At 37.0% G+C, this 27,648-nt stretch overlaps 1 protein-coding gene across 11 annotated transcripts; it reads left to right on the top strand.

Moving 5' to 3' along the window:
- The first annotated feature begins 2,323 nt into the window (after positions 1–2,323).
- Positions 2,324–27,411, top strand: RBM45 (RNA binding motif protein 45). Of its 11 annotated transcripts, none has more exons than XR_011428287.1 (12): positions 2,325–2,795; positions 8,129–8,251; positions 10,136–10,262; positions 12,400–12,522; positions 13,301–13,480; positions 15,931–16,060; positions 16,234–16,318; positions 16,525–16,688; positions 18,399–18,599; positions 21,055–21,100; positions 25,208–25,247; positions 27,098–27,411. XR_011428287.1 is itself a non-coding variant. In XM_023622061.2 (11 exons), exons 1-9 carry the CDS (start codon positions 2,496–2,498, stop codon positions 18,589–18,591), a joined length of 1,425 nt encoding a protein of 474 aa, XP_023477829.1. In that variant the 5' UTR covers positions 2,325–2,495; the 3' UTR covers positions 18,592–18,599; positions 21,069–21,100; positions 21,266–21,519. The 11 variants fall into 11 exon arrangements, 2 of the variants coding, with proteins under 2 accessions (XP_023477828.1, XP_023477829.1); XR_011428288.1 differs by having other exon boundaries at positions 27,103–27,411; XR_011428289.1 differs by having other exon boundaries at positions 21,069–21,100.
- Positions 27,412–27,648: the final 237 nt, after the last annotated feature.

Below are 27,648 nucleotides of genomic sequence, written 5' to 3' on the forward strand. Positions count from 1 at the left end.
TACTAACTTCTTCTTGCATTTCAAAACTAAGTCACAATATCATCTCTTATTTTTTAAAAAGAAATTCATATGAATTTTGGAAGAAAAAATTTCAAGGGAAATCTGAATTTCATGTGAAATAAATACGTGTTTATCACTCTAATAATTGTGCATTATAGGCTACATGTTTTAAAGACCTTGAAAAATTTTAATCTTCAAATGCCCAGAACATCTTTTCTGTAATATAAGACCAATGAATAATCATTCTCTCAAACTTCAGAATTTTCAGCTGTTTTAGTTATATGTGATTCATGTTCACATATGATATTATATGATTTGAAATATGACAAATCTGTCATTATTGACGAAAATGTTCTAAAATTGATTGTAGCAATGGTTATCCAATGCTGTGAACATACTAAAAACCATTTAACTTAACACTTTAAATGGATAAATTGTACGACATATGAATTAGATCTCAAAAAGCTGTTTAAAATAAATAGATGTCATATGAATAAAAATATACTTACTGTATTTTAGTAATTTATAAGTAAGTTTCTTATTTTCCTTGAATATGTTGTATTTCACATGATTGAGTAGTAAGGAAATTTTGCTTTCCTAGCATTTCGAAACATTTATGTTCCTGGTTTTGTTTTATGCAATCTTGTACCCCTTCTCTAAGAAAAAAAACAAAAGTAACAGCTCTGAATATCAGCCTAAAATTTTCAGGATACCAAGTCAGTAGGAATGTTTTACAAATAGAAATTGCCCAGTCAGTGCAGTTTAAGAAAATTGCACATTTTCCACTAGATGGCACTAGGGTGCAAGTAGTATTGCTACGATCTTTGCACTTCCTCACATCAATAAAATTGTTACATTACCACATTATTTTCATTCATCTTGATTGGCCTGGATAAGGTAAAGAGAACTGGAAAGTTAAGATAAAATTCTTCATTGACTTGCTAAGCTCCAGGGTAAACAGAGCCCTCATTTTACAGATGTGGAATATAATGCAAGGGGAAATTGTCACAACCTTGTGCTAAAGTCAAGGTAAAAACCCAGAATCTCTGACTCTCAGCTGCCATCATGCAACTATACAACATCAATGGTGACAGAGTGGACACCATAGTCAAAGAGAGCAAGAAAGTTAATCTCTATTGTGCCATTCTACACATATTATCTCATATGATCTCTAAGCTATTAGCTCCATATAGATTATCTCACACAATCCTAACCAGACAAGACCAAACTACTAACTTCATGAGGGAAGGAGAGTAACCATTTTGTTTAATACTATATCAATTGAATATAGTACAGTGCCCAACACATAGTAAACAGTCGAAAACATTTGTTGCTTAGATAAATGGATGAATTAATTAGTTAAGCTTGACGAGTACACCATTTAGTAGGTAATATTATTTCTACTTTACAGTTGAGGAAACTGAAGTAACTTGTCCAAGCTCATAGAATTCAGTGGCAATACTGTTTAACACAATCTGACATTACTTTGCGTTATGTATTTATATGTAAGATTTCCACAACAGAACAAAAGCTCTCTGAGGGCAGGGATCATGTCCTTCCTGTTCCCCATGGTATGTCTAGCTCCTTGCACAGAGCCTGGCACATAGTTGGCGCATGATAAATAATATTTATCTGTTTGATTTCATAGCAACACAGGTCTTAGCAGCCTGGCCTTGAACGTTTAAGGAGCTCTGCTCTTGGACCACTTTCTGGTTTATTCCTTTCATTTCATTTCAATGCCATTGCTAAATCCAGGCCTTGTTTCTGGATTTCTGCTAGTTTTCTGCTGGCCTTTCCTCTAAGGCTTATGAAGAAGCCTTGGAAGTCAGTACAGATTTCCCACTTTGCTTGCACCTTAGAATTTCTCCTAGTTCCACGGCTGAGCAAGCCACCATTTCAGCCCTCCAACCCCCAGAGGTGCTTTCGGAGTACAGTAAATCAGCATTCGAAGCTGGTTCTGGTTTTGGCTCTGTTACTTGTTTCTCTATTACCTTTGGCTATTCCATGGGTCTCAATTTCCACATCTCAACAGATGAGGCTGGAATTGGATTACCTCAAAGATTCCTTCCAGCTCCAAGTCTATATAGTTTTAACTCTCTCCTACAGTGGTCTTCTATTAAGCTTATGACCAAAATGGCAAGTTTTGGGGAATAATCTTTGGGCTGTGGGGGTGGGGTAAGGCCATCGTTGGGAAAGTCTGTGCACCAGACGGGGCTCTTCTGACGGTGGGAAGGACGACGGCATCCCTGACGCCTGGGATTGGAGGCCTGCGCGGGGTCAGGCTCCCCCGGGCCGCTGGGGGGCGCTGCAGGCCGCTCCCCGGAAGCCGGCACGCTGCGGCCGGACAGCAGCGGGCGCCACACTCTTCCGTCTTCCGGAAGCGGAGCGCCGGACCCGCAACGGCTGAGCGTGCGACAGCTGCAGTGGCGGGCACGGCGGAAGCGAGGAGGACGGAAGGAGACCCGGGCCCGGCTCCCGCGCCGGGGTGGAGCGCCATGGACGAGGCAGGCAGCTGCGCGAGCGGCGGAGGCTTCCGCCCGGGCGTGGACAGCCTGGACGAGCCGCCCAACAGCCGCATCTTCCTGGTGATCAGCAAATACACGCCGGAGTCGGTGCTGAGGGAACGCTTCTCGCCCTTCGGGGAGATCCAGGACATCTGGGTGGTGCGGGACAAACACACGAAGGAGTCCAAGGGCATCGCCTTTGTCAAGTTCGCTCGCAGCTCGCAGGCCTGCAGGGCCATGGAGGAGATGCACGGCCAGTGCCTCAGCCCTAACGACACCAAACCCATCAAGGTGCGGGTGCCGGTCGGGGTGCCCGCGGGGGCGGTGTCGGGGAGGGATGGGTCCCCTTCACCCGAAGCTGTGTCAGGGTGGGGTAGGGGTAGTACGTCCGCTCCCGGGAGCGGGCTGGCAGCACCTGGCATTCCTAGGGGAGGATGGCATGGAGAGAGGCTTCCTCAGGGCCCCAGCCCGCGAGGCTGCGCCGGGGTGCGGGGTTTGCGGGATGCGGGCGCTACATCCGCCCCCGGGTCGGACCGGGCAGCTGCGGCGACTCGGGCTGCAGAGCTGCAGTGGCTGGGCCTCCCCGCTCCCGCTGTCGCGAATCCGGACCTCGGGATTCCACGGCCTGGCTCTGGCCCTGGCCTGCGTGGAGGACTTCTCTGGCCCTCCTCTCTCACACCCCCGGATTACGATGTATCAAAACAGATGACTCGGCTTTCCTCAGGCAGGTCTGGGGCTTTAGCAACTTGATAAAAGTACATTAAGCTCTGGCCCTCTGGTGTTGGGCATTTTCCCAGTCCCAGACAGAAGTATGCGTGTATATAGTATTTAGCTGCGTGTGATTAAAACTGCTCCTATTGTATATTGTACTTCTGTGGTTTTTAAAATAAGGCCTCTTTGTGAAGGTATTAATAGCATGTTTTGTTACTGCCACTTTTCTTTGAAAGCAGACCAAAGTAAACTGCTTTAAGAAGAGCCAAATCATTGTCATGGTAATGTAGTTATGTTGTTATTAAATGCTTCTTTGTGTACTCTTAGTTCAACCTGGCGGTGTTTTTAAGTTTCTGCACTTACTTGTCTGTAAAAGTAAGGTAACTGACACATGGCAGGAAGGGTGATTTCGAGGTGATTTGATTTACTCTATGCTTTGAGTACAGTGCCTGGCACAGGTAAGCCCTCAGCATATCATTGTTTGTCAATAGCAGTCAAGATGTCATTCCTTACTTGCTGTGGACTCAGTTCAGAACCCATTCCTGAGAATCTGGCAGTTGCACAAATTGTAGTCTTCACTGTCCTGTAGAAAAGTTGCTGTATATGTAATTCTGTTGGAGCTTTCCACAAAATTCTCTCTTCCCTCAACTTTTTTTTCATTTTTTCCCGTTTACTACAGAAAACTGAGAAGAACATTATTAATGTGGACTGGTGTAAGTGCAAGAGTCAGATATTTCAGTCTCTGGAGGTCTTCCCTGTACCTCCATTCACAAAAGAGAAGGAGCCTGGGAATATACCAACACAGAAGGCAGTAGACACTCCCGCTGCTCCCACCTCCCCAGCCCTCTGAAATGGGTCCGAACAGATCATCAATCAAATTACTTAGAAGGCCACAGCATATACTAGATCAGGGGTTGGCAAACTTTTTCTGTAAAGGGCCAGATAGTAAATATTTTAGGCTTTGTGAGCCACATAGGGTCTCTGTCACATATTTTTGGGGTTTTTTTTCTTTTTTGCTCTTTTTTCTCTTTTTGAGGAAGATTAACCCTGAGCTAGTATCTGCCACCAATCCTCCTCTTTTTGCTGAGGAAGACTGGCCCTAAGCTAACATCTGTGCCCATCTTCCTCCACTTTATATGTGGGACGCCTGCCACAGGATGGCCTGTCAAGTGGTGAGTAGGTCAGCACCCAGGATCTGAACCGGTGAACCACTGGTGTGGTCACCGAAGTGGAATGTGTGAACTTAACCACTGCGCCACCGGGCTAGCCCCCATATTTTTTGTTTTTAATAGCCCTTTAAAAATGTAAAAACAATTCTTAAATCATAGGCTCTAGAAAAGCAGGAAACTATAGTTTGCTGACTCTTGACCAGATTGATAATTATCTCTTTGCAGTTACGATCTTAGCAGAGACAGTTTTTATACTTCGAGTTTAATATAACCACAGAGATCTTGTAGGCAACCCAAAAATATGCCCTAAATTTAAAACTTATAGGCCCCCCCTTTCCCTGATTAAATTCCTACAAGAGAAATAAAAGTCCCGACACTGAAAGGTACCCTCTCTTGTAGCCACAGAGAAATTAAATTATTCCTTATTAAAGTTTAAATTCTCTTTTTCACCTTTTTCTCCACTCAGCTTCAGCCAGAGGTTGTTGCACTACAGTGCCTAGTTAGACAGTCTAAGTTCATTCTTCATCAGCTTCAGTTTGGGCTGTCTTCCACTGGAATATGTTTTTTTTCAGTATTTCTAAGTTAATTCAGTTTCAGTTTTTCTCATATACTTTGCTTTTGCAAAGTTCCAAGGGATCCTTAAAATGAATAAGAAAATTATAGCACCAGGCCTACAGCCAGAAAAGATTTTTCAAGTAGGAGTCATTCTGACCAGCTACATTATCTGGAGGTAAGGAGTAAACGTGGAAACCAGAAGAGAAAAATCTTGGTTTTTAGTTTTGTAAGACTGCCTCTTATTTAGAGCCCGTAGTCTGTGAGCATAAAATCTCAGGAGAAATCACCTATTAGGTGGTTAATTATTATACATCTGTTCTACTTAGATACTGTCTCCTTTATCAGAAGTTTGAAATGTTCCGTTTTCTAAAATTTAGAAATTTGTGATCTGATGGCACCTGCAATCTCAAATCTTACTTGAGACTCTTTTTTCCCCTGGTGTCTTCCCATATACTTAAAGGCTCCATATTTGTACTTCCCTATTGACCATTCATTACTGATACATCCACTAGACTAACTTTATTCTTTTTTTTTTTTTTTTGAGGAACATTAACCCTGAGCTAACATCCACTGCCAATCCTCCTCTTTTTGCTGAGGAAGATTGGCCCTGAGCTAACATGCAGGCCCATCTTCTTCTACTTTATATGTGGGACGCCTGCCACAGCATGACTTGATAAGTGGTGCTTAGGTCTACACCCGGGATCTGAAGTGGCAAACCCCAGGCCACCGAAGCAGAGTGTGCAAACTTAACCACTACGCCATTGGGCTGGCCCCTGGACTAACTTTGTAGTGGACCATTTCTGTGTTACTCAATACGCTATTACTAATAGCTCATATAGTGCTTGGCAAAGAATGTAGGTTTATTGAAGGAATAACCAGAAATAGACTCTATCGAGGGATATGTCACCAGCTGTATCTTATAAGCAAGGTCCTACACCTTGGGGAAGAATCTTTGGGCTGTGGGGGTGGGGTTTTCCAAGCTGTTTTCCAAGCAAACGTAACGACCTTTTTTTTCAATATTTCTAAAATCCCATGGCTTTAGAAGTTCTGCGTCTTTTGGTTGCTGCCTCCTACTCTGGAATTCCATAGATCCAGATTTTCTCATTCTTGAATGGTATACAGCCCCCCTTTAAAAAAGAAGAAGAGAGGCTGGCCCCGTGGCCAAGTGGTTAAGTTCACATGCTCTGCTTCAGCAGCCCAAGGTTTCACTGCTTTGGATCCTGGGTACAGACCTAGCACTGCTCATCAGGCCATGCTGAGGTGGCATCCCACATAGCAGAACTGCAAGGACCAACAACTAGAATATACAACTATCTACTGGGGGGCTTTGGGGAGAAGAAAAACAAAGAAAATATTGGCAACAGATGGTTAGCACAAGTGCCAGTCTTTAAAAATAAATAAAGAGGGACCGGCCCAGTGGCACAGCGGTTAAGTGTGCACGTTCCGCTTTGGCAGCCTAGGGTTCACCGGTTTGGATCCCGGGTGCGGACATGGCACCGCTTGGCAAGCCATGCTGTGGCAGGCATCCCACGTATAAAAGTAGAGGAAGATGGGCACAGATGTTAGCTCAGGGCCAGTCTTCCTCAGCAGAAAGAGGAGGATTGGCAGCAGATGTTAGCTCAGGGCTAATCTTCCCCCAAAAATACATATATATATAAAGTCAGCCAGAAGGGAAAAAATCAGATACACACTGCTAGAGAGAGTGGCAGGGACCTGAGATCCAGATGATGCACAGTACCTACAGAGGACATAACAGCTTTCACTCATCATATGAAAAAAAAGAAAGAAAGAAGAAGAAGGAAAAAACCCTCAAGGACCCTGTGTGATGATTTATATTAATTTTATTACATTTCTTCAAGTTATAAAAAAATAAAACTATCCATTAAAATTCTTGTGCTTAGAATTCTGTAAACAAATCCATAATCCTAGTTAGAGATTTAAACATTCTTCTGGAATAATATATAACCAAAACAATTTTGCAAATTAAATAAAAAGAATATTACAAATTAAATTCCAAGTAATAATCTAATGTCACAGATGATGTTTCAATGAAAATTGCTAATAGTAGGAAAATAGAGCCTCAAGTCATCCTTTGTGTTCTCTTGCTCACATAAATCCTGTGACTGCTCACTGAGATCATCCAGAATACGGTTACGTTACCTTTTTGAAAAGATTGATATTAGAAAGAAAACAATGAAAAATATGACCGTCTAGACTTAAACCTAACTGTATCATTAATTACTTTAAACATATATGGACTAAACACTCCAATTAAAAGATGGAGAGTGTCAGGATTTTAAAAAACCAAAAGACCAAACTAAACACTCTTTACAAGAGACATGCTTTAAGCATAAAGAGACAAAGTAGTCGAAAGTAAATGGATAGGAAAAACTCGTGTGGTATCAGAAAAAATGATCTTAAACATGAGGAGTATTAATAGAGATAGGGTAATTTCATAAGAATAAAAATATCAGTCAAAAAATATGTAACAGGCTGGCCCCATGGCCTAGTGGTTGGCTTTGGTGCACTCCACTTTGGTGGCCTGGGTCCACAGGTTCAGATCTCGGGCACAGGCCTAGACCACTCATCAGCCATGCTGTGGCAGTGACCCACATATAAAATAGAGGAAGATTGGCACAGATGTTAGCTCAGGGCTAATCTTCCTCAGCAAAAAAAAAAAAAAAAAAAGGTACATAACAATGTTTATGCAGCCGATAATAGAGCTTAAAATACATGAAGTGTTATTTGTAGAACTCAAAGGAAAAAGATAAATTCACAATCAGATTGTTACACTCCTCTCTTAGTATCTGATAGAACAAGTAGACAAAATCAGTAAAGATATGTAACGTTGTAATAACACTACTAATCAGCTATATAATTGACATTTATTGAATATTCTACCCAACAACTGCAGAGTACACATTCTTTTTCGGTGCACTGGCTGTTGCTCTTGGTAAACAAAAATGCAAAAGTAAAAATACATTTGGAAAAAACTCACCACAGAGGTTGGTATACCCTCATATAAAAAGTCACTGCAATAAAGGTTGCTTAAAAAAACTTTTTGATGGGACCCTATTGTATTGCATTTAACCTAATACGAATCTCATTCTAATAAGGAAGTAAATACTTAAGGAATAGGAAAACAGTTGACTTTTTCACATTATTTTTGGGGTTTTGCTTGTTTCTTAGGTTTTCATTGCTCAGTCCAGATCATCTGGAAGTCACCGAGATGTTGAAGATGAAGAACTTACAAGAATATTTGTTATGATACCAAAGTCCTACACGGAAGAAGATCTGCGGGAAAAATTTAAGGTACTTACATTTTCCAATCAACTAGCATCTGTGATAACTTATAATCCTAAGTCATTTGTATAGTTACTAAATCTTGTGTTCTTTGAGTTAGATCATTAGATTGGTGGTGGAGAATTAAATAACTATTTTTAAGTCATCTATTTCTAGTTTTTAAATATTAAACCTAGAATAAATTAACTTTTTAAAGAATATGTAAAAACTGGAAAATATTAATGATGGTTCCCCCCCCCCCCATATAATGAAAATACAGATTCAGAAAAATGACGTATAAAGCTCAGAGTTTTGAGTAATGTCACATACCTAGTGGTGATGGAGCCAATATTTAAACCCAGGCTGTCTGAATGCAGAGCCTGCTTTTGGTCCTTAAAATTTCAAAGCACCTTTTTACCACTCCTCTCTATTGCCTCTCATGTAGAGATGAATCAGGCAAGCCTGAGGGTGTGGACTGTGTTATCCAGCATTTGTTACAAGCCTGTGGCATGTTGATGTTGTGCTTATTCACAGAAAGGCTTATCCTTCATAGGATTTTTGTCCTCATATTAGGCCTCTGAAGGAGTTCTATTTAAGGAAAAAACTAACTGCAGCTCTGAACTATAGTAAGCTTATAGTCAATGAAATTTGGAGACAATTTTAAATCTCTTTTTAGCCATTGACTTTTATATGTAGTGATATACTTTCACAAAATTTTTAAAAAGCAATTTTTAAATTGTTTTGAGTTGTAATTTTTCATCCTTTTCCTACTAATCTTCCCAGTAGTATGAATCAGATAAGCAGCAAACAGGAAAGAAAAGAAACAAATAGTAAAAAGTAATTTTCAAGCTCCCTCTGTCCTACCTCAATTGAGAGTTGAATTAAATACTTGAAGAATAACAAATACCAAAAATATATATTCCTTACTTTCTCCAATAATAAGAAAAAGTTTTTACCTTCTGTATTTATAAATTTTTCTTTTTCTGAATGAACAAATAGGACATTTTTATCTAAATACATAGTAATTAAGTTGCTAATTGGTTACATGAGAATTTTATAACATAAATTATAAATACTGAGAATTTACATCCCATAATTCTTCCAACATTAAAAGCAAATATTTATCACGTATTTCTCACAGAGTATTAACTTTGTGAGTGAACCAGTGTGTTTTAGAGATATACTTTGAGAGGCTCTCCTTCAAAAGAATGCACATTCACTTCTGCTCCTTTTAGGAGACAGACAAATAATTATAGCTAACATTTACTGAGTGTTTAGTATGTCTCAGACCCTCTGTGAGCACTTAAGGTATATTAGTTCGTTTAACCCTTAAAACAACCCCATGAGGTAGGTACAACTAGTAGCCCCATTTCACAGATAAGGAGACAGGCACACAGGATAACTAAACTGCCCAGTTAATAAGTGGCTGAGCCAAGATTTGAATCTAGAAGGTTCAATTCCAGAGCCTCTGCTCTTAACCACTACTTAGCAAAATGTTGAGCTTTCCAGACCATGCACAAATTCTTACTGTCTCTCCATGACTTTGACAAATTATTTGATTTCTTTAAGGCCCAGCTTCTTTTCTGTGAAATACACAGTGTAATATATATATATATCCTTGAAGGATTGTTGTAACAAAAAGATAATATATGTAAAGCAAATGCTCAGTAGATAAAAATGATCATTATTTTAGTTACATTATTATTTGGTTATATCATTATTATGGTTGTTTTTGTAGTGCCTCGTTAGTTTGTGACATTTTGATTCCATTATTAAAAATGGCTGTGAAGTCTGTTTCTAATTTCTTTTTTGCGAGCAAGAAGCACAAATAAACAAATTTTAGGTTAGTTCTGAAATAGTCTGTTCAATTATTAATTTTGACTCCTCTAAGATCATTTCTTTTAACTCTCATAGGTGTATGGAGATATCGAGTATTGCAGCATTATTAAGAATAAAGTCACTGGAGAAAGTAAAGGTTTGGGCTATGTTCGATACTTAAAACCATCACAAGCTGCCCAAGCAATAGAAAATTGTGATCGAAGTAAGGATGTGTTCATTTAACTTTGTTAAAGACTTTTTAAAAAATTCTAATTATTCTAAATAACTGAATCTAATCTTGGTTTTCGGTAATAACCATACATGCTAATTTACTCTTAGCAATGAGAGTTTAAATATATATAGTCCGAGGATGAAAATTATTTTGGGGCCGTGATTGAGGTTTCATTGAGGCATTATCTTGAAGAGAAATATGAGCAACTGCATTAACTTCGTAAATGAAAATGCTGTGGCCATATTTTGGTTATTATTTCTATAGGTTTTTGGGTTTTTTAAAGTAATTTAGAGTTTTACATATTAAAAAGTTGACATACCTTTTCACGGTTTTTTTTTTTTCTTTTAAATATTCTTTATATTAAAAAAACTCAAATTTTCTGTAATATTTGTTCATATTTGACCTAAACCCTAAATAAAATTGAGTACACTAATAAACATAGCATTTATAAGGTTCACTAACATAGGTAAGTAAATAGACGTTGGGTTAATTTCAACTAGAGTAACATTAATTGTTACTGGTATACATAATGAAGAATAGGAATTTTAAAGAAGCCAGGGAAAATATTCTTTGTTGTCATGCTTCTATTTATATTGACCGTTAGAGATGAGATGGGAATAATTAAGTTAGTGGGTTTCAGGATATTATAAAAATCTATATACTAGAAAGAATTATGGTTAATCAGTAGAATTCTTAGATATCTCTAAGGTACACACCCAAATTTACTCTCAGATCCTTCTCAATTTCTCAGTCAGTATTAATTGGGTAGCTGTGGTGTACTTATCAATATGTTAAGTAAAGGGATACAAATGGAACTTATAGCAGCCCCAGCATTTAAGGAATTTATAGCTATATTGGGTAGCCAAGATCTAATAGGCAAAAAATAGCCAGAAAATAATAGAGGATTTTTTTAAAGGCTCTTTGAAAGCAAGGAGTATGTCTTACTTGTCTGTTTTTGTCACCCAAGTACCTAGTAGAGTAATAGGTCCTCAAAAAGATTTCTTGAGCTCTCTGTCAAAGATAGTGCAGTTTATAGTAGACTCAGTAAAAATTTTCCAAATGAGAAAATTTTCAAAAGAGTGTGGTATAGTCTATCAATGGTGAAAAACAAGTGCTCCAAATGAGCATGGGAACGCATCTGGAGGTAGGCTTTGCATGTGGTGTAGAGTAGGCAGGACAGAAGGTGACAGCAGTGTTAGCAGAGACACAGAGCTACGAATAACCATGTCTTTGCTTAATACTGTGAAGGCAACAGTCTGAGGAAAGCATAATATTCCTGTTGAGAAATTACGAGACAAAGTTGACTAGGTACATTGGAACCATATATGGAGCTTATGAAGAGTTCCAGCTTAGTCTATGTTAGGATTCCCTCGTAGATTGTTTTAAAAGGAGAAAAGAAATAAAAACTGTTTCAGGACCAACTGTCTGTTGGTCTAACCACAGTATCAAGGATGCATTTCCAGAGAATGAATTCAAAGTGGCTACTTGTATTCTTTTGGGAGCCACTGAATAATACGATGAAAGCTATGAAACGTCTCCCTTGAAATATGCCCCTATGCGCATATGCCTAAACATTTTGTTTAAAGTTTTAGAGGGTTTGTGGAGCCTTCTTACCTTTTGAAGCTCTTCCTTGGGCCCCTAATTAAAACCTTTGATCCAGAGGAAAAGAGACCAGTTGAAGGGTTTTTGTAATTAATTGAAGAGGATCTAACTTAAAAACAGAGGCAGGGAAGTTTGAGTGAAAGATAAAGTCTTCTAAGTGTATTTCACAGGAAGCATCTTGATGGCAGGTTGAATGTGAAGAAGGCTTATAGGATTCTGGGGTTGAGGAGACAGGGAGAATGAATGATGATGTCATCTGTGGCAGGGGGAGATTTGAAACAATAGCATAGAAGAGCTGATCTTTCATGTCTACGTTGACCCATAATTTGGGATTCTTGCTGTTTCTCATTTACTCTTTGCTGTCTTCCAAAAAGCAGAGAAGGAGGTTTGGTGGAGAGGGCCATTGTGTAGACTTTTTTTTCTACAATTATATTTATAAAGCTAAGTAAAGCACTAGCAATCCAGTATATTTATAGGTATGTTAAATTTGCTATGAAACTTGAAATTCATGGATTCTCTTTTTCAGGTTTTAGGGCTATCTTGGCTGAACCTAAAAATAAAGCATCTGAATCCTCAGAACAAGATTATTATAGTAACATGAGGCAAGAGACTTTGGGACATGAACCTAGAGTAAATATGTTTCCATTTGGTAAGTGGGCTGCCTATACTTAATAGTAGAAGTAGTATATGCAATCTGATTTTTTTTTAAATATTCTTGTATCAGCAGTCTGTAAATCTCATTTCGTGAATAAAAGTCATAATGTAGTGGGGTTTATTTTTAAGAAGTTGGTCATGACTCCTCATGTCCTTAATATTTAACACTTATTTTGTTTAACTTATTTCCAATGATAGTTTTCTATGCTTAGTTATGCATTATCTAGTTATTAGACCACATCACTGCCACTTTTTTGGGTGAGCTGCTGCCTCTATGCAGCTGACCAAAAAGTATGAAAGAGAAGGACAGATGTCCCCTCAGGATGAGTACTAGAATTTTATCCCTAAACTACTATTGCTTTAAAATTAAGGCTAGAAAGGAGAGGAATGACAAAAGTAGAAACTAGAAAAAGGGGAAAGTGAATGATGAAAGTAAGGCCTGGGAAAGTTATTTGGCATAAACTTTCTTTTAGGTGAAACACTAGGCAGATTTTGCAGTTTTGCATACTAAACGTATTCCTGTGAAGGTAGATTACACATTTCTGCTTATATTTCTGTGGTGGAGGTAGGGGAGTGGGGAGAGTTGTTTGTTTTCTCATCACTGGTCACTTCTGCTAGTGCTGATGACCGAGAGCATCCTACAAAGTACAGTGCCTTTGCTCAGTGCAGTGGACTTAATGACAGTTCATTTTATTATCCAGGACCTAAAATTGTTAAGTGAATTCTTGAATGTATAGAAATTTAAAGATTTACTTTTTTTTATATTGTTGAAGAACAACAATCTGATTTTTCAAGTTTTGACAAGAATGACAACAGAGGCCAGGAAGCCATCTCCAAACGCCTGTCAGTGGTGTCAAGAGTTCCTTTCACTGAAGAGCAGCTTTTCAGCATTTTTGATATAGTACCAGGATTGGAATATTGTGAGGTTCAGCGAGATCCTTATTCTAATTATGGTAAAATAATCTTTATATTATTTTTAAATATACTGTAGTTTGTTAAAATGCTTTTCTCTAGTGGCACTTTTTACATCAGATACCGTTTGTGTGATGGTTTTGTTTCCTTTTCTCTACTTTAAACTTTCAAATACAGTGATACCTTAATAAATAAACCCCAAGGAATATGTCTCTTCTATAGTCATTTATTTTTTAGAAATATTTTAATTCCCACAAAATGGAGCATTCTCTGTTTCCAGTTGTACAACAAAAATACCTCAGAATAGAGTCTTTCTCTGTACTCTTGATTAATGCTAGGCAAAGTTATAAAACCCTTAAAGTTTCCTCCTCAGCCCTAATCTCTTTTTCTTGAACTTTATCCCTCGAAATGACACTCCTTCCCTTCATGTCAAGCATCTAATTGCTCCACTTCTCTCTCTACTTAGTCCCACTCTTAATAGAAGCAAGACTCTAATATCAGCCATTTGAACTTGTTAACTAGTTAATTGATTAAACTTATTATCTAGTGTTAGCTTAATCCATCTTTGTATTCTTTTTTTTTTTAAAGATTGGCACCTGGGCTAACAACTGTTGCCAATCTTTTTTGTTTTTTCTGCTTTATTTCCCCAAACCCCCCCGTACACAGTTGTATATCTTAGTTGCAGGTCCTTCTAGTTGTGGGATATGGGACGCCGCCTCAATGTGGCCTGATGAGCGGTGCCATGTCCACGCCCAGGATCCGAACCCTCGGCCGCCACAGCGGAGCGCGTGAACTTAACCACTCAGCCACGGAGCCGGCCCCTGTCTTTGTATTTTTTTTAAGCCTTTTGATTTTTTTAAGGTGTTTTTTTAAAATGGAGTCATTGTAGCATAATGAAAAAGGTTGACATTCCTTCCATTTTGCAGTAGACTTAGGTGCAAACCCCAGCGGTGGCACGTATCTCTGAGATGTTGGCAAATTGCTTATCTTCTCTAAGCCTCTCTTTCCTCGTCTGTAAACTGAGATACTTAATGCTGTCTATGCCAGGGTTAGATAAGAATTAGAAACAATATATGTAAAATACCTGATGTAAGTCTTGGCACATAATAGGCTCTCAATAAATCTGAGTTGGTTGGTTTGTTGTAAAGAATTGGAGGTGAGGGGTGGTATAGAGAAATCATACTTGGCATTTCTTCCAAGATATACTTGACTTAGTCCTTTTAGGGTGTCAAGGATGTTGAGGGAAAGTAGAGAAGTGAGTCAGGTAATATGGGCTGACAGGCCTGGAGTGCCCCCACCCTTCACACAGATCCCCCACATATTTAATATTACCCTGCTCAGTGCTGCTCTTTTAAGCAAGACTGCCCGTGTGAACCTACTTTGGACCATCTCCAACCTTAACCAATCTTACACTATCATTCTTTGGTCTCACGCAAAGGCACACATTTTGTATTTTCTGGCACATTTGTTATATTTATATATAATTCTATTTGTTTTGTGTTTTCTTTCCCTTTTATCTGGTATGTTGAAATTTATTTGTTCCTTTACCTTCTGTATTGTTTCTCTGGTTGGATTTGTTTGATAAATATGTGTGTCATTGGAACATGTTTTTATTAATGGAAGTATCACCGTATAGTTAGAATCCTATTGAATCATATATGCAAAAATTATATGAATTTTATATGTTTGTTTACTTTCTGACTTTTTTTTAATTACATTAAAATGTTGGAATGTGTGGGTTTAGAGAGGAACGTTAAACTATAACAGTGTTTTCCCCAAAGTGGGTTATATTATAAATATATACATAATATATAATTATGATTGTGTTGTATTGTCTTTTGGTTGTGTTACAAGCTCCTGCGCTCTCCATATAAGGACTCCAGTATAAAATTATCCCCCCCTTCAGCCCCACCCACCTGATTTGAAATCTATCCCCTTAGCTGGAAGCTCTGCAAAGGAATGTGAAATATGACTTCTGATCTGAGACCCTCTGTTTGCAACCTTTTGTCTTTTTTTCATGCATATGACTTTTCCTCTCTCTACCACTGCAGCTAGCCAAGATGACTATGTATTCTTTTCATATATCACTTCTCATTTCATTTCCTACTCAGTATGATAGGGAAAATTTTAGAATTTCAAAGTAGATTTCAAAGAATCAAAATTTAAGAAAAACTACTTGGTTTTTAGGTATCTCTTCATATGAGAAAAGCCAGTTTCCTAAAATTAAATTCATTGGACAGAACTTATGATTCCGTTTTCCTTAAAATATAGTGTTCGTGTTTTCACCATAATATGGTTTATACTTTGCTTGTAGGAGCACAGCTGTTGCACACATGTAAAAAAACTTTGTTTCCTAACATGTTTGATTCTGTATTTACTAGTTGTGTGATATTAGGGTATTTCTATATTGTTTCATTTTTGTGGCAACACAGGCTTTAGGTATTCAGTCTGCTTTCTTTTTAATTCCTGTATATTCTCTCCTTTGTTTTAGGTCATGGAGTGGTTCAGTATTTTAATGTAGCATCAGCTATTTATGCAAAATACAAGTTACATGGATTTCAGTACCCCCCTGGAAATCGGATAGGTGTTTCCTTCATTGATGATGGGAGTAACGCAACAGAGTAAGTACCGTTCCAGGAGGGGCCAAAGCCGACCTTTGGATGTACGTGATATGACTTAAAGAATGAAAATAGAAAAAAATTGACCTCTCACGTGAGGAAGTCACACAAACAGGTGACTTCTTAAGAGATTGAATGTTTCTAGTTTTCTGTAAATTATTAGTTCTTATCTCCAGTCTCCTTAGAAAAATGGCAACGCAGATGGTAGCTGCACAGCTTGCGTCAATGGTGTGGAATAACCCAAGTCAGCAGCAATTTCTGGTAAGTAGGTAAGAATTCAACCCTCACAATACGTCAATAGCATATAAAATAAATGTGGCCTTTGTTTGTTTCCTATGTAAGCAAATTTTCAGAGCTATAGTAAAACACCACATAGATGCAATGATACGCATCTCTTTAGTTCTTGCCTTAAACATCTCTAAAGTGCAGCTTTTCCTTTTCTCATTTTGTGCCTGACTCTTCAACAGCAATTTGGAGGAAGTTCTGGATCACAGTTGCCTCAAATCCAGACAGATGTTGTACTTCCATCATGCAAAAAAAAAGCCCCTCCTGAAACTCCTGTGAAAGAAAGACTTTTTATCGTGTTTAATCCTCATCCTTTACCTTTAGATGTATTGGAGGATATATTCTGGTAAGATTTCTATTCCACAAAGTTATGTTTTATAATATAATTTATTTAAGCCAGTCATTTAAGCACTCACAATCTTGGAACTTCGTATATCCCCTAGCTATCAGCTATCAGAGATGATTTGTACTGTGGTTTAATAAAGTCCTTATTCATATCACCTTTTAAAATATATTATCATTTCCTTGTCTTCTTTATTATTTACACATCCTAAGTCTCTACGCGGAACTTCCTGTTATTTTGTTCGAAAGACGTAAGTCCTGTAGTATGGTGTTGAAAAGTTGCATGCATAGAATGGACAAATCATTTGTTTCTTGATAGAATATAGATCTATATAGACCTGTCCTCTAGAATTATTTTCACATATCTTTTCCTTTGTAATTTTAATTCACCTGAACAGTGATTACTAAGCATCTTCTATTTTGCTAGCACTCTGTTGGATCCTTAAGGATTATATACAGTTGTGTGTTGCAAAACAACATTTCAGTCAGTGATGGACCGTATACATGATGATGGTCCCATAAGATTAGTCCATATAGCCTAGATGTGTAAGCTATACCATCTACATTTGTGTAAGTAAACACTTACAGTCTTCCCACAGCAGCAAAATCATCTAACGACACATTTCTCAGAACATGTCCTGTTGTTAAGCGATGCATGACAGTAATTACAACAATTACTACTTGATTGTAGGGAAGAGTATATAAGTGTAAAAGGAGAAGGTTCTTGTTTATTTCTTTGTTTTTAATATAACTCCTTTAACCTTAACTTTTTCTTTTTGATCTTTTTCCTATTTGCCTTACAACAATGTTAGTGAACTAAAAAGATAGATAGGAAGCTTGTTAAAGAGCTGCACAAAATATCAGGGATGTGGTTCAAGTATTTTGACTTTTATTTAACTAATTCATTTAGTTTCTTTCTTGAATCTCTCCTCTGTGCCGGGCAGTCATTTTGCTAAGGGCAAGAGACATTGTGTAAACAAGACGTAATGGTCCTTGTCCTCTTAGAGCTAATCTCATGCAGCAGACAGACAAGTAAATAGGAGTTACAGCCTAGCAAGACTGATGTTGTGAAAGGAATGTTCAAGCTATGAAATACATAGGGGGGGCACCTCCCGTAGAAACTCTGAGAAGACTGCTTGAGAAAAGCAAGGTATAGTGAAGGCCTGAAGGATAAGAGTCATTTAGCCTGGGAAGAAAGCTGGGAGTTTGGGTGGTTATTCCTGCCAGCGAGAATGTGAGAGGAGGTGGTTAGAATATGGAATTTGAGGAACCATGAGGGGAGCTGAAGCTGGCGAGGACAGGGACCCTGTCAAGAAAGGCCGGCAAGCCCTGTGTTAGGGAATTTCTCCTTACCCTGGAGGCCTGAGGAGCTGCCGAAGGGATTTTAGGAAGGAAGATCATATTTGTATTTCAGGAAGATCACTCAGAAGACAGGGTAGAGGATAGATTGGAGAGGGACGAGCCCAGAGGGCAGGGAAGCTAGTGAAGAAGGTATTAGAGGAATCAAGGAAGAAAGAGTGATGGTCTGAATGAGGAGAGACCTGAGTGAGGATGAAGAGAAACTGACTGAGGAGATGTTTAAGAAGGAAGATTGACACAAACTGGAGATTGGATGTAAGGAGAGGGGTGAAAAAGGAGTCCAAAATGGACCCCAATTTTTAGACCTGAGCAGCTGTGTTTATCAATTTCAGCTGGTTTTTTTACTTTGTTTCAGTCGTTTTGGTAACCTGATCGAAGTTTACCTTGTGTCAGGAAAAAATGTGGGGTATGCCAAGTATGCAGATAGAATAAGCGCTAATGATGCCATTACTACTTTACATGGAAAGATCCTGAATGGAGTCAGACTTAAAGTTATGCTGGCGGATTCCCCAAGAGAAGAATCTAACAAACGGCAAAGAACTTACTGAGTCTTGAGGTAAGCCCTTTTTAATCTGACCTTTAAAACGCACTGGCTAACTAGTATAGCAAGAGGAATGTACATAGAGTGTCTATTTAGGATTTAGAAGGTGTTGATTATAAGCACTGCGGCTTAAAACTTCGCGGATAAAACCACAGCTCAGGGGTTAATTTTACAATATATTTTTTAAACTTGTACTTCTTAAACCTAAAAAAATGTTTTTGATGTTTCCTGGAAGAATGTTTTTGCCCTTCTATAAAATAAAATCAGCTTTCAATTTAGAAAATTAAATAGTATTTTGTTTGTTTGTGAATAGAATGTGTTAGATATTAAGAGTTGAACTTTCTACTATATGCTTACATAAACTTTAAAATTAAAATACTTCTGAGGATTTTTAACTTGAAGAATTAATGTCTTGAGTTATAAATTGAGGTAATTTATAGCAGTCTTTATAAAGAATATTTTGACATTTCGTTAATGAAATACCTAAAAAGCAGTATTAAATAATACATCTTTTTGGACCTTTGGAACCTAAATGTTAGTGTTTTTCTGGACTTAATTTGTGAGTTTGTGCACTCAGACTACACATTCAGAAAATATTGTCAGGTGCATATATTTATTAAGAAAATAACCCTGGCAATTTACCAGAAACTCTTGTCTATAATAAATAATGATACATATAACCATATGAATTCCTTTTTCTTTTAGTTTTCAGAAATTAAATTTAAATTTCGTTTTCTATGGCAGTCAATTCCTATCTCCATGGTTTGGGGAAACATTCTTTAAAGTTATCAATGTTCAGCTGTCACTTTTTTATTCTGGAAATGGATTCTGAGTTTTAGGGGAGGTTGAGAGTCCCCTAGTGCCACACACACCAGCTTCCCAAGTCCACTGCTGGTCAAATGCTAGCAGTTGGCAAGCACTTTTTAGATTCAGTTTGAAGTTACTAATTGTAAAGCAATTTTCTTTTCACTTTAGGTTTTCTTTCTGACCAATTATGAGAACTAGCAGTATCAGAATGAGTTGTCTCAAGGTTTACTCCTGATGACCCTTTCTCTAATAGAGCCAGTCAGTGGTTACTTTCTCCTTCCTAGAAGGCAGTTGGCAGTAGGAAGTGGCCAGTGGGCCCATTATGAATAATCCTAATTTAGAAATGTTTTCAAATATTTTATTTAATTACAGAATCCACTCTCATTACTCTATATAAGATAGAAATATTAAATTTGCCAGTGAAAAAGAATTAGCAAGTCTTTCTTATAACAAAGCAGTTTTTAGTGTTTATAAATAAAATGTTAAGAACTGAATTCTGTTTAGACAAGCTATCTTCTAAACAGCGTGCAAAAATGTGTTTATTCATGTCTGTGAATGTTTCAATATATAGGTAACAATTCTTACCTTTATTCAAAGAATCTTTGTTCTTGAAAAAGGACAATAATACTAACTTCTTAGTAGGGGGAAAATATATAAATTACTCCTGTGGTTGAGCCTCTCCTGATGATTATTTATATAGTAGAGAGAATATTAGACTTAAAATCAGAAGATCCGGGTTGGAATTCCAGCTCTGACACTTCACTGACTATGATTGGGCAGCTCTCTTCACCTTTCAAAGGCCAAGTTTTTTCATAGACTTATTGAGAGAAAATGAGCCAGCAAAGTTTCTTATAATGTAAAATTAAAAAATGCATTGTAAGTATAAGCTAAAACTCTTGCATTGGTGACTTCAGTGAAAGCTTTGAGATATCATTTCATCCAAATGATCAGAAACTGAAAGTTTAATGATATAACACTACCTCATGGCCAGCTCGTGCTGTGAGAATGAAGCTTTATAATATCGTTTTCCCCCATAAAAGTTGTACATTCATCCAATTCCCTACATTAGCAAAGCGCATATTCTTCAGCATGACTAGTCATAAAACATAAATGTGTTGTTTTTCCTTTATTGAACTGTTATACATATTCAGAACAAAGATAAAGTAGGGTCAGATTAGTTAAAAATGGTGAGACGTAATTAGCTACGTTGGTAGTTGCAGCACGGCTTCTTAATTTATTTTTGCTGTGGATGTTCCATTTACCGTGGATTCCTTAATGAGGTTCTCCTCCTTTGTTGGTACATTGAAGAAATATATTATCTGATTTTAAGATTCAATAAAATAGTATGAAAGGCTTTCCTAAATTTTACGTGATTGCAGCAGTTGAGTTTTTTTAGGGGCACTTTTTTATTTGTTTCTTTAATTTCAAGAGGACACAAACACTGCTCCTGAAGGCTAGTTCCTTTTGTCTCTGAGTAATACACCTAGGATTAAGTGAGCCCTGCTTGGGAAATAGGCAAAGAAACTGGTCTAAGAATATAACTTTGAAAGTAGTTGAGTTCTATTTTGATGTGGGTCTGATATGCAAAATATGTTTCTCTTTCTATTTGAGGAAAATAGAGATTTAGTATTTCAGAGCATCCTGATTTTGTATTAATTTACAGCATTTTCCCTCCAGAAATTCAGTACCTGCTTGCATCATCCTTCTGAGTAAGTTTGGTTTTGCTTATTTGGGGGCATCTGTGATTAAGGAAACAGATAACACTGGTTATATTGAAATAAAGGAAGAGTTCCTAACATTTTAGGAATACTATATACAACAGCTATTTCCTTTCAGGTGATGATTTTCATACTTGTGTTGTGTTCTTTCTACAGAACAAAGACTAAATAATGACATAATCCTCAGCTGACTGACTGAAAATGTGACTGGACGCACTCCCTGTGGACAGTTGACAGCTTTTTTTTTCATATACCTGATAGTCTGTGTACATTGTTTTGTCTGGGGAGCAGGAATTGTTGACTTGTATTTTTGAATCCACACATTAATGCTAAAACTAATATGGTAGTTGTTTCTTAGAGCAACATGTTGTTATGTGTAGCAGAAATAAAGTTTTCTTTGCTTAACTAAATCATGCCTTATTTATGTGAAAGATGAGAATGAAAAAATTTAATAGACAGTGTTTAGAATTTGACCACATGACATATTTTCATTGATTTTGAGATGCACATTTTTTCATATTTTTATGCTTCTAAAATCTGAAACAACTTAACATCAATTGTGTGCCATAACGTAATTGACAACCTTTTTTTCTTTCTTAGTAGAACATAAAATAAAGGTGCTTCCTCAATCAGTTGCATCTTAGATTCAATAAAATATGGTAATTGCCACTCAATCTACACATGCAGATTGGCTGCTTACACTGGCTCAAAGGCAAGAGCCGAAAGACATATCATTGGAAATATTCTTTTACTGTATTTTTACAGTTATACCAAAATTTGTTGCTAATTTTGTAAATATCTTTTAAAATTATAGAGCAGTGATGATAAAGAAAAAAATTGTTTTAAGTTATCGTTGATAATAAAGCTTAAATAAATGTCAGTGGCTTTAGGGAGTAGACGTTTTCCCTTTATAAATATAAAAATATGTCATGTAAGCAGTTTTCAAAACAGACTATGATAGAAAGAATAGTCCTTTCAAAAAAGATTAAAAGTTAGGAACCTACTCTGCTTATATTTTGAAAATCCAAGAAAAAAATTTTATCTGCTCTTGAGGTGAATGATATGTATCAAAAAAGGTATATCTAAGTCAGGAACTTGGCACCTTAAAAAAAGACATTATAAATGCAGTTTTTAAAACATCGTTTAATTACTTCCTCATTATGCCTCTCATATCCTGAGTTAAACTGAAAGTAGTGAAGCATTAAATTCACTAAGCATAATAGAGTATTTCATACTTAGACATCTCTCCAGTGAAAAGTTAAAATCCTTTTTTTGAATCAGTAATTTTAGTAAAGTTAGATAAGAAAATTTCTAGTCTTATCTTCCAAGCAAGATTTACTGAATGAGAATTGAACCAAGTATCTTTCTGTGAGCCAAAGGGCATATTTTAAAAAGTAAGTAAATGCTGTCTTTAGAAATGAAAAACCTAAATGAGGAGAGTTAAAGATTAATTACCAACAGATACGTTTATTCATCCCAGACTCATTTACTGCACACATAGTTCCATTTTCACGGATTGGAATTAAATTGTGCCTATAGGTTATCTGGCTCTATCACTCAAGTAATGCTTAAATTCCCCCAAAAATATTCCTTCCAGGTAGTTAAATAATGTATAGGCAGCTCCCTACCTCCTGAGTCCATTGCATCTTTGGTTAATCCTCATAATTGGCGTAAAATCTGATTCCCTACAATTTTCTCCTATTCCTCTTAAGTATTTCACTGGGCCATATGAAGAAGTTGAATCTTTCACATGGTGGGTATCCTGCTACCCTCCTGCACTCCAGATTTTTTATTCAGATTAAATAATCCCAATTTGTCCATTCTGTATTTAAGGTCAGGCAGCCAGTTCCAGCAAACAGTTGTGGTTTCAGTGAAGTGCCTCATCCTTTCTTGAGTCCTTCATATAAATTCTAAAAAGACTCGTATAACAGCTCTCTGCCTACAAAACACTTCTTTGCTTCTGTAGTGCAACCTTCTGCTATGTTTTCTTTCCCAGTCGCAGGTCTCAGTGAACAATGGTTACTTTGGCTTTGTTGTACCTTTAATCGTAATCCTCTCAATTATTAAGCCTTATGCCTACTTTCCTGACTCTTGCAGTTGATTCCTAAAACTTTAAAAGGCAGAATGTCACATTTTTCTAAAATTGAGAAAATTCTAGAACCTAAGAAAAAGCATTTAGTAATCTAGCACTTAATGTCTTTGCCTAAATGTTTACTTCTCAAATGCACTTTGGGTATGAAAACATGATATGTTGATATTAGATGCTGTGCATATGTCAGTTACTAAAATCGCTAACATAATTGGGTTTTTATTAGGTATGTATGTCTTCTAAAAAAATTGCTAAACAGTACAGGTCAATAAATTTCTCTCTCAAACATGTGGTTCAAATAATAAATAACATTTAAAATAAAGCCTGATCAAAACTTTCTTGTAAATTCATTGTCAGTTCTTTTATGGTAGATTACAGATGCTGAAGGCAGCTATCACATTTGCTGCTTCTAGAGCATCATGTCTCAAACTATGTTCCTTGAAATACTAATGTCTTAAGAGAAGTCAATAAATATTCTTTAGGAAAGAAATTTTCATGGTCAAATATATTTAGGAAATGTTATTAGTTCCACAGGTTTTTTGACCATGAAACTTCTCAGAGCCTTAAATATGCTAATGAGCATCATCCCTATATCTCCAAAAGAGAACCATAGTTTGTGCTGTGATATGTATTTTTAGAGGCACACTACTGACAGGGCACTGGTAGCCCAAGGAATATATTTTGGGGAAGATTCCTCTAGCACATATACAATATTTTATTCATATGGTATGGTGTACTTTTATTTTCAAGTTTATTTTTAAAATTTTTTTATCCCACACTAGATAAAAAATTAATGCAAAATACTAAGGAAATTATTACTCTAAAATTTCAGCTTTCTCTGAATTTTATTCTCTTTTAATTCAGAACCTACTCAATATTAATGAACCGATGGAAAATAGCAATAAGAGATTATACCACTAGGTGGTGATAAACTTTGCCGCTCACAAACAGTGAAGGGCAGCTTTCCAACATTATTTAAGGCTCTGAGCCTGAAATGATAGGATTTGAATAGTTTAAAGCAGTGGTTCTTAAGCTTCGGTGTCCACAAGAATCACCTCAGGTGTTGGTTTAAGATACAGGTATACTGACTCTGCAGGTTTGGGTGGGTTTTTCAACAAGCTCCCTAAGTGATTCTGATAGGGTTGTCAATGGCGTTGACTTTGCAGTATACTAACCTGAAGAGATGCCGTATCTTGGACACTTGGATGTCTTGTAAAAGTAAGACATCAAGAAGTTTCCAAGTCTTTTTACATTGGGCGTTTTTTAGAATTAAGCACCTACTTTCCCTAATTTAATATCAGTAAATACGAACTGCAATAAGAAATTGGAAAACACAAGCAGTGTCACAAATGAAAAATGTCAGGCCAGCTTTTTCATCTTAGCAAATATTTTTGTATGTTTAGAAAGGATGGTAATTATTTGCTTTATGCCATTCAAAGCTTCTACCTAATTTTATTTTTTATTTACATTTATTTTGAAGTGAATTATGTTAATAAATTATCAAAGATTTTAGCTCTAAAGAAATATATAGGTAAGTGTCATTCTTTTTAAATGACAAAGGAGTATAAAAGTGATGTAATTATCATCAGTGCCTAAAAAACTGAAATAAAATAATCAAAAGGGTGCAGAAATACATGTATATGTATGAGAGCATTCTTGCAGTCCTAAAGTGAATCCTATTTTAAAATGAATACTTTTTTGGTGCACCCAAAAATCTATTGATTTCTAGGTGCAGTTTAGTTTTCAATAACTTCTTAACAAATACGTAAAACAAAATCAGTGAGGGCAAGAACAAATGAAATATTTATGTAGCCTTTTCACCTGGAGGTATAGCCACATGCAAGTTTTATTTCTTCTTTATGTGGATGGTAAGCTCTATTAAAAATCATAGCAGTTATTTTTACATATGATTTCAGTAAAGAAAGAAAACATAAGGGTCATCCTTATTAGATAAGTTCCATTTTAATATCTGAATTCTAATAAGTGGATTGCATTATTTCCTTTTCTAGAAACAGTAACTCAAGAACACATGGATCCTGGGAACTGAAGGTATGGTATTGCTAGGGGATCAGATAGAAATATTTAGTTAAAATATGAAGTTACGGTTCATTCTTTACAATGACCATGCTTTAACTTTATTTAAGTAGAAAAGACATCCTCAGGAGAATGTGCAGATCCCACTATACTTTGAGAAAGTTACCAGGCTCTGTGAAAATCCATTTGAGTGGTTATCACAGGAAAAGGGAGTCCTGTGACTGTCAGTGAATTGCAGCCAATATATGGACATCAGGGTCCATTGAGCTATCTAAGCTGCAAGATGGCCATGGCTGCAATGACTGCCACACCCTAGAGACTGCCTTTCTGACCACACTGCTGCAGAAGTGCTGGAAGGAAGACCTCAAGAGACTGTTTTAGGAAAATTATTTGCATTTGAGATAGAAAAATCAAGAAGAGTATGAAAAGGCAAGTACTGTTTTCCACAGAAATTGGGAAAAATATTGAGCACAGTAGAATAACTAAAGTGCTGACTCACAGATACTCCTGTGAATCTACACTCTGTTTTCCTGCCTCTATCCCCATTTCTGATTTTGTAGGTAAATGTTGTTGCTACTAACTGATTTTCTTGCTCATATGTTATTACCATTTTTACAGCACTGGTAATACATAGGTCACAACATTCATTAGCACAGAGTTCTTAGAGGGTTTTGCATGTTTGTTCTGTTATTTTTTGCTTGCTTTTTAAATGAGAATTAATGTCATCTACTTTAAAGTCATCTACTAATTTACTAGAAGATCTGATATTTAAAAATACATAATTTAATTTGTTTTTCCTTTCATCATCGATAGTCTGTCTGTTGTGTTGGATTTTAGCCCTAGAAGATAGTTTTTGCATTCTTATTTTATTGATCCATTGGCGCAAAAGACTTCTTTCCTCTTCCACATTACTACGTTAGTAACTGAAGAAATGTAAGTGCCGTTGTGACATTTGGGGGAAGGTAGAGAAGGAGATTGTAATTTGTGACTTGTAGGACTTACTGTAGGAAGAATCTATGCTAGTTGCTGACAGCTCTTGGACCGGCTGACCTGCCTTAGCAATGTCAAAATTGGATCAACAATGGTAAAAAAAAAAAAAAAAAAAGCGTATGCTTGGAGAAGGAGCACCTATCTTTGCTTTGTCATCACAAACTTCGACCAGGGTTTGTCTACCTTTAGGTACCATCTTGGCTTAATCCCTTCACTAGAAACTCCTAACAGGGCTCATTTCCTACGACTTTTACTCTAAATCTGGGACTTGTAGGCACTATGATGTAGTCCCATCTTTTAGCCAGCCCAGTCTTTTTTCACTGTAGTCACTCAAAAGTATTTCACAAAAAAGAATGGAAGTAGATTTTCTCAGCATCATCCTGATAAGGGGTGGATTTTTTTTTAAATAGCTGACTCAAATTCCACATCAAAACAACTTGTCAGTAAAGCAAGATGACCCCTTAGTTTTCCATCTTCTAACACTCCTTATTAACCTATGTATCAGAAGGCTGTGTTAGTAATTTAAGACAACTATTGAGAGTCCCATCAGAAGAGGCTTCATTCTGCGTTTCTTAACTAGCGGCACTGAAGCTGCTCTATCTTGGAGCTTTTCATTGACCAAGAGAACTACAACTAGCAGTCACCTGGGCAGGGGAATCATAAAAGAGAGCCCACCTCTGACCATAGTAGTAATGCTGAATGACCAAGCAACGTAAGTGACCCAGAAAGATCTCTTAGCTTCTACCCACTAGCAGATTTAGAATACTTCCAGCAAGTTTTTTTTTTTTTTTAAAAAGAAACAGTGTTTTTCCAGCCTCTGTCTTAAAAACTTTGGTCTTATTGCAAGGAAATTTCTTACCCTCTTCTTCCCTAAGCCTAGACCTGACGGACCTTCTTGGGTTTGCTGGAGGAATGAAATGGCACTAACATTTCTGACCACCTGCTGGATATGACAGCACTTGAGTGGATTGTAAAAGAGCTGAAAGCAATCTTCAATCTGCCAGTTCTGCAATTTGCCTAGCTAAATCCTCACTGAGAAATGAGTAAATGGGCAAGAGACTGAACCAGCACTTCACAAAAGAAGGCCAAGAAAGGATCACAGTTTCTTTTTTTGGCAAAGGAGGGGAAAATTGGGTAAATTCTTTATCTTTTGTGAAGAAACATTAAAACATTCTCCTTTTTGACAGTATAAGTTTAAGAAGTTTTTAAATCTATTAAATGTTCAACCATATTAGTCATCAAGGTAATGCACATTAAAACTACAGTAAGATACCCTTACACTGATAAGAACAGCAAAAATTAAAATATTGACAATACCTAGTGTTGGTGAGAGCGTGGAGCAACAGGAACTCTCATAAACTGCTGTTGGGATTGTAAATTGACTGAACCACTTTGGAAATGTTTGACAGATACCTGCTAACATTGA

Source organism: Equus caballus, chromosome 18, assembly GCF_041296265.1.
Source record: "Equus caballus isolate H_3958 breed thoroughbred chromosome 18, TB-T2T, whole genome shotgun sequence".
Lineage (NCBI taxonomy): Eukaryota > Metazoa > Chordata > Mammalia > Perissodactyla > Equidae > Equus > Equus caballus.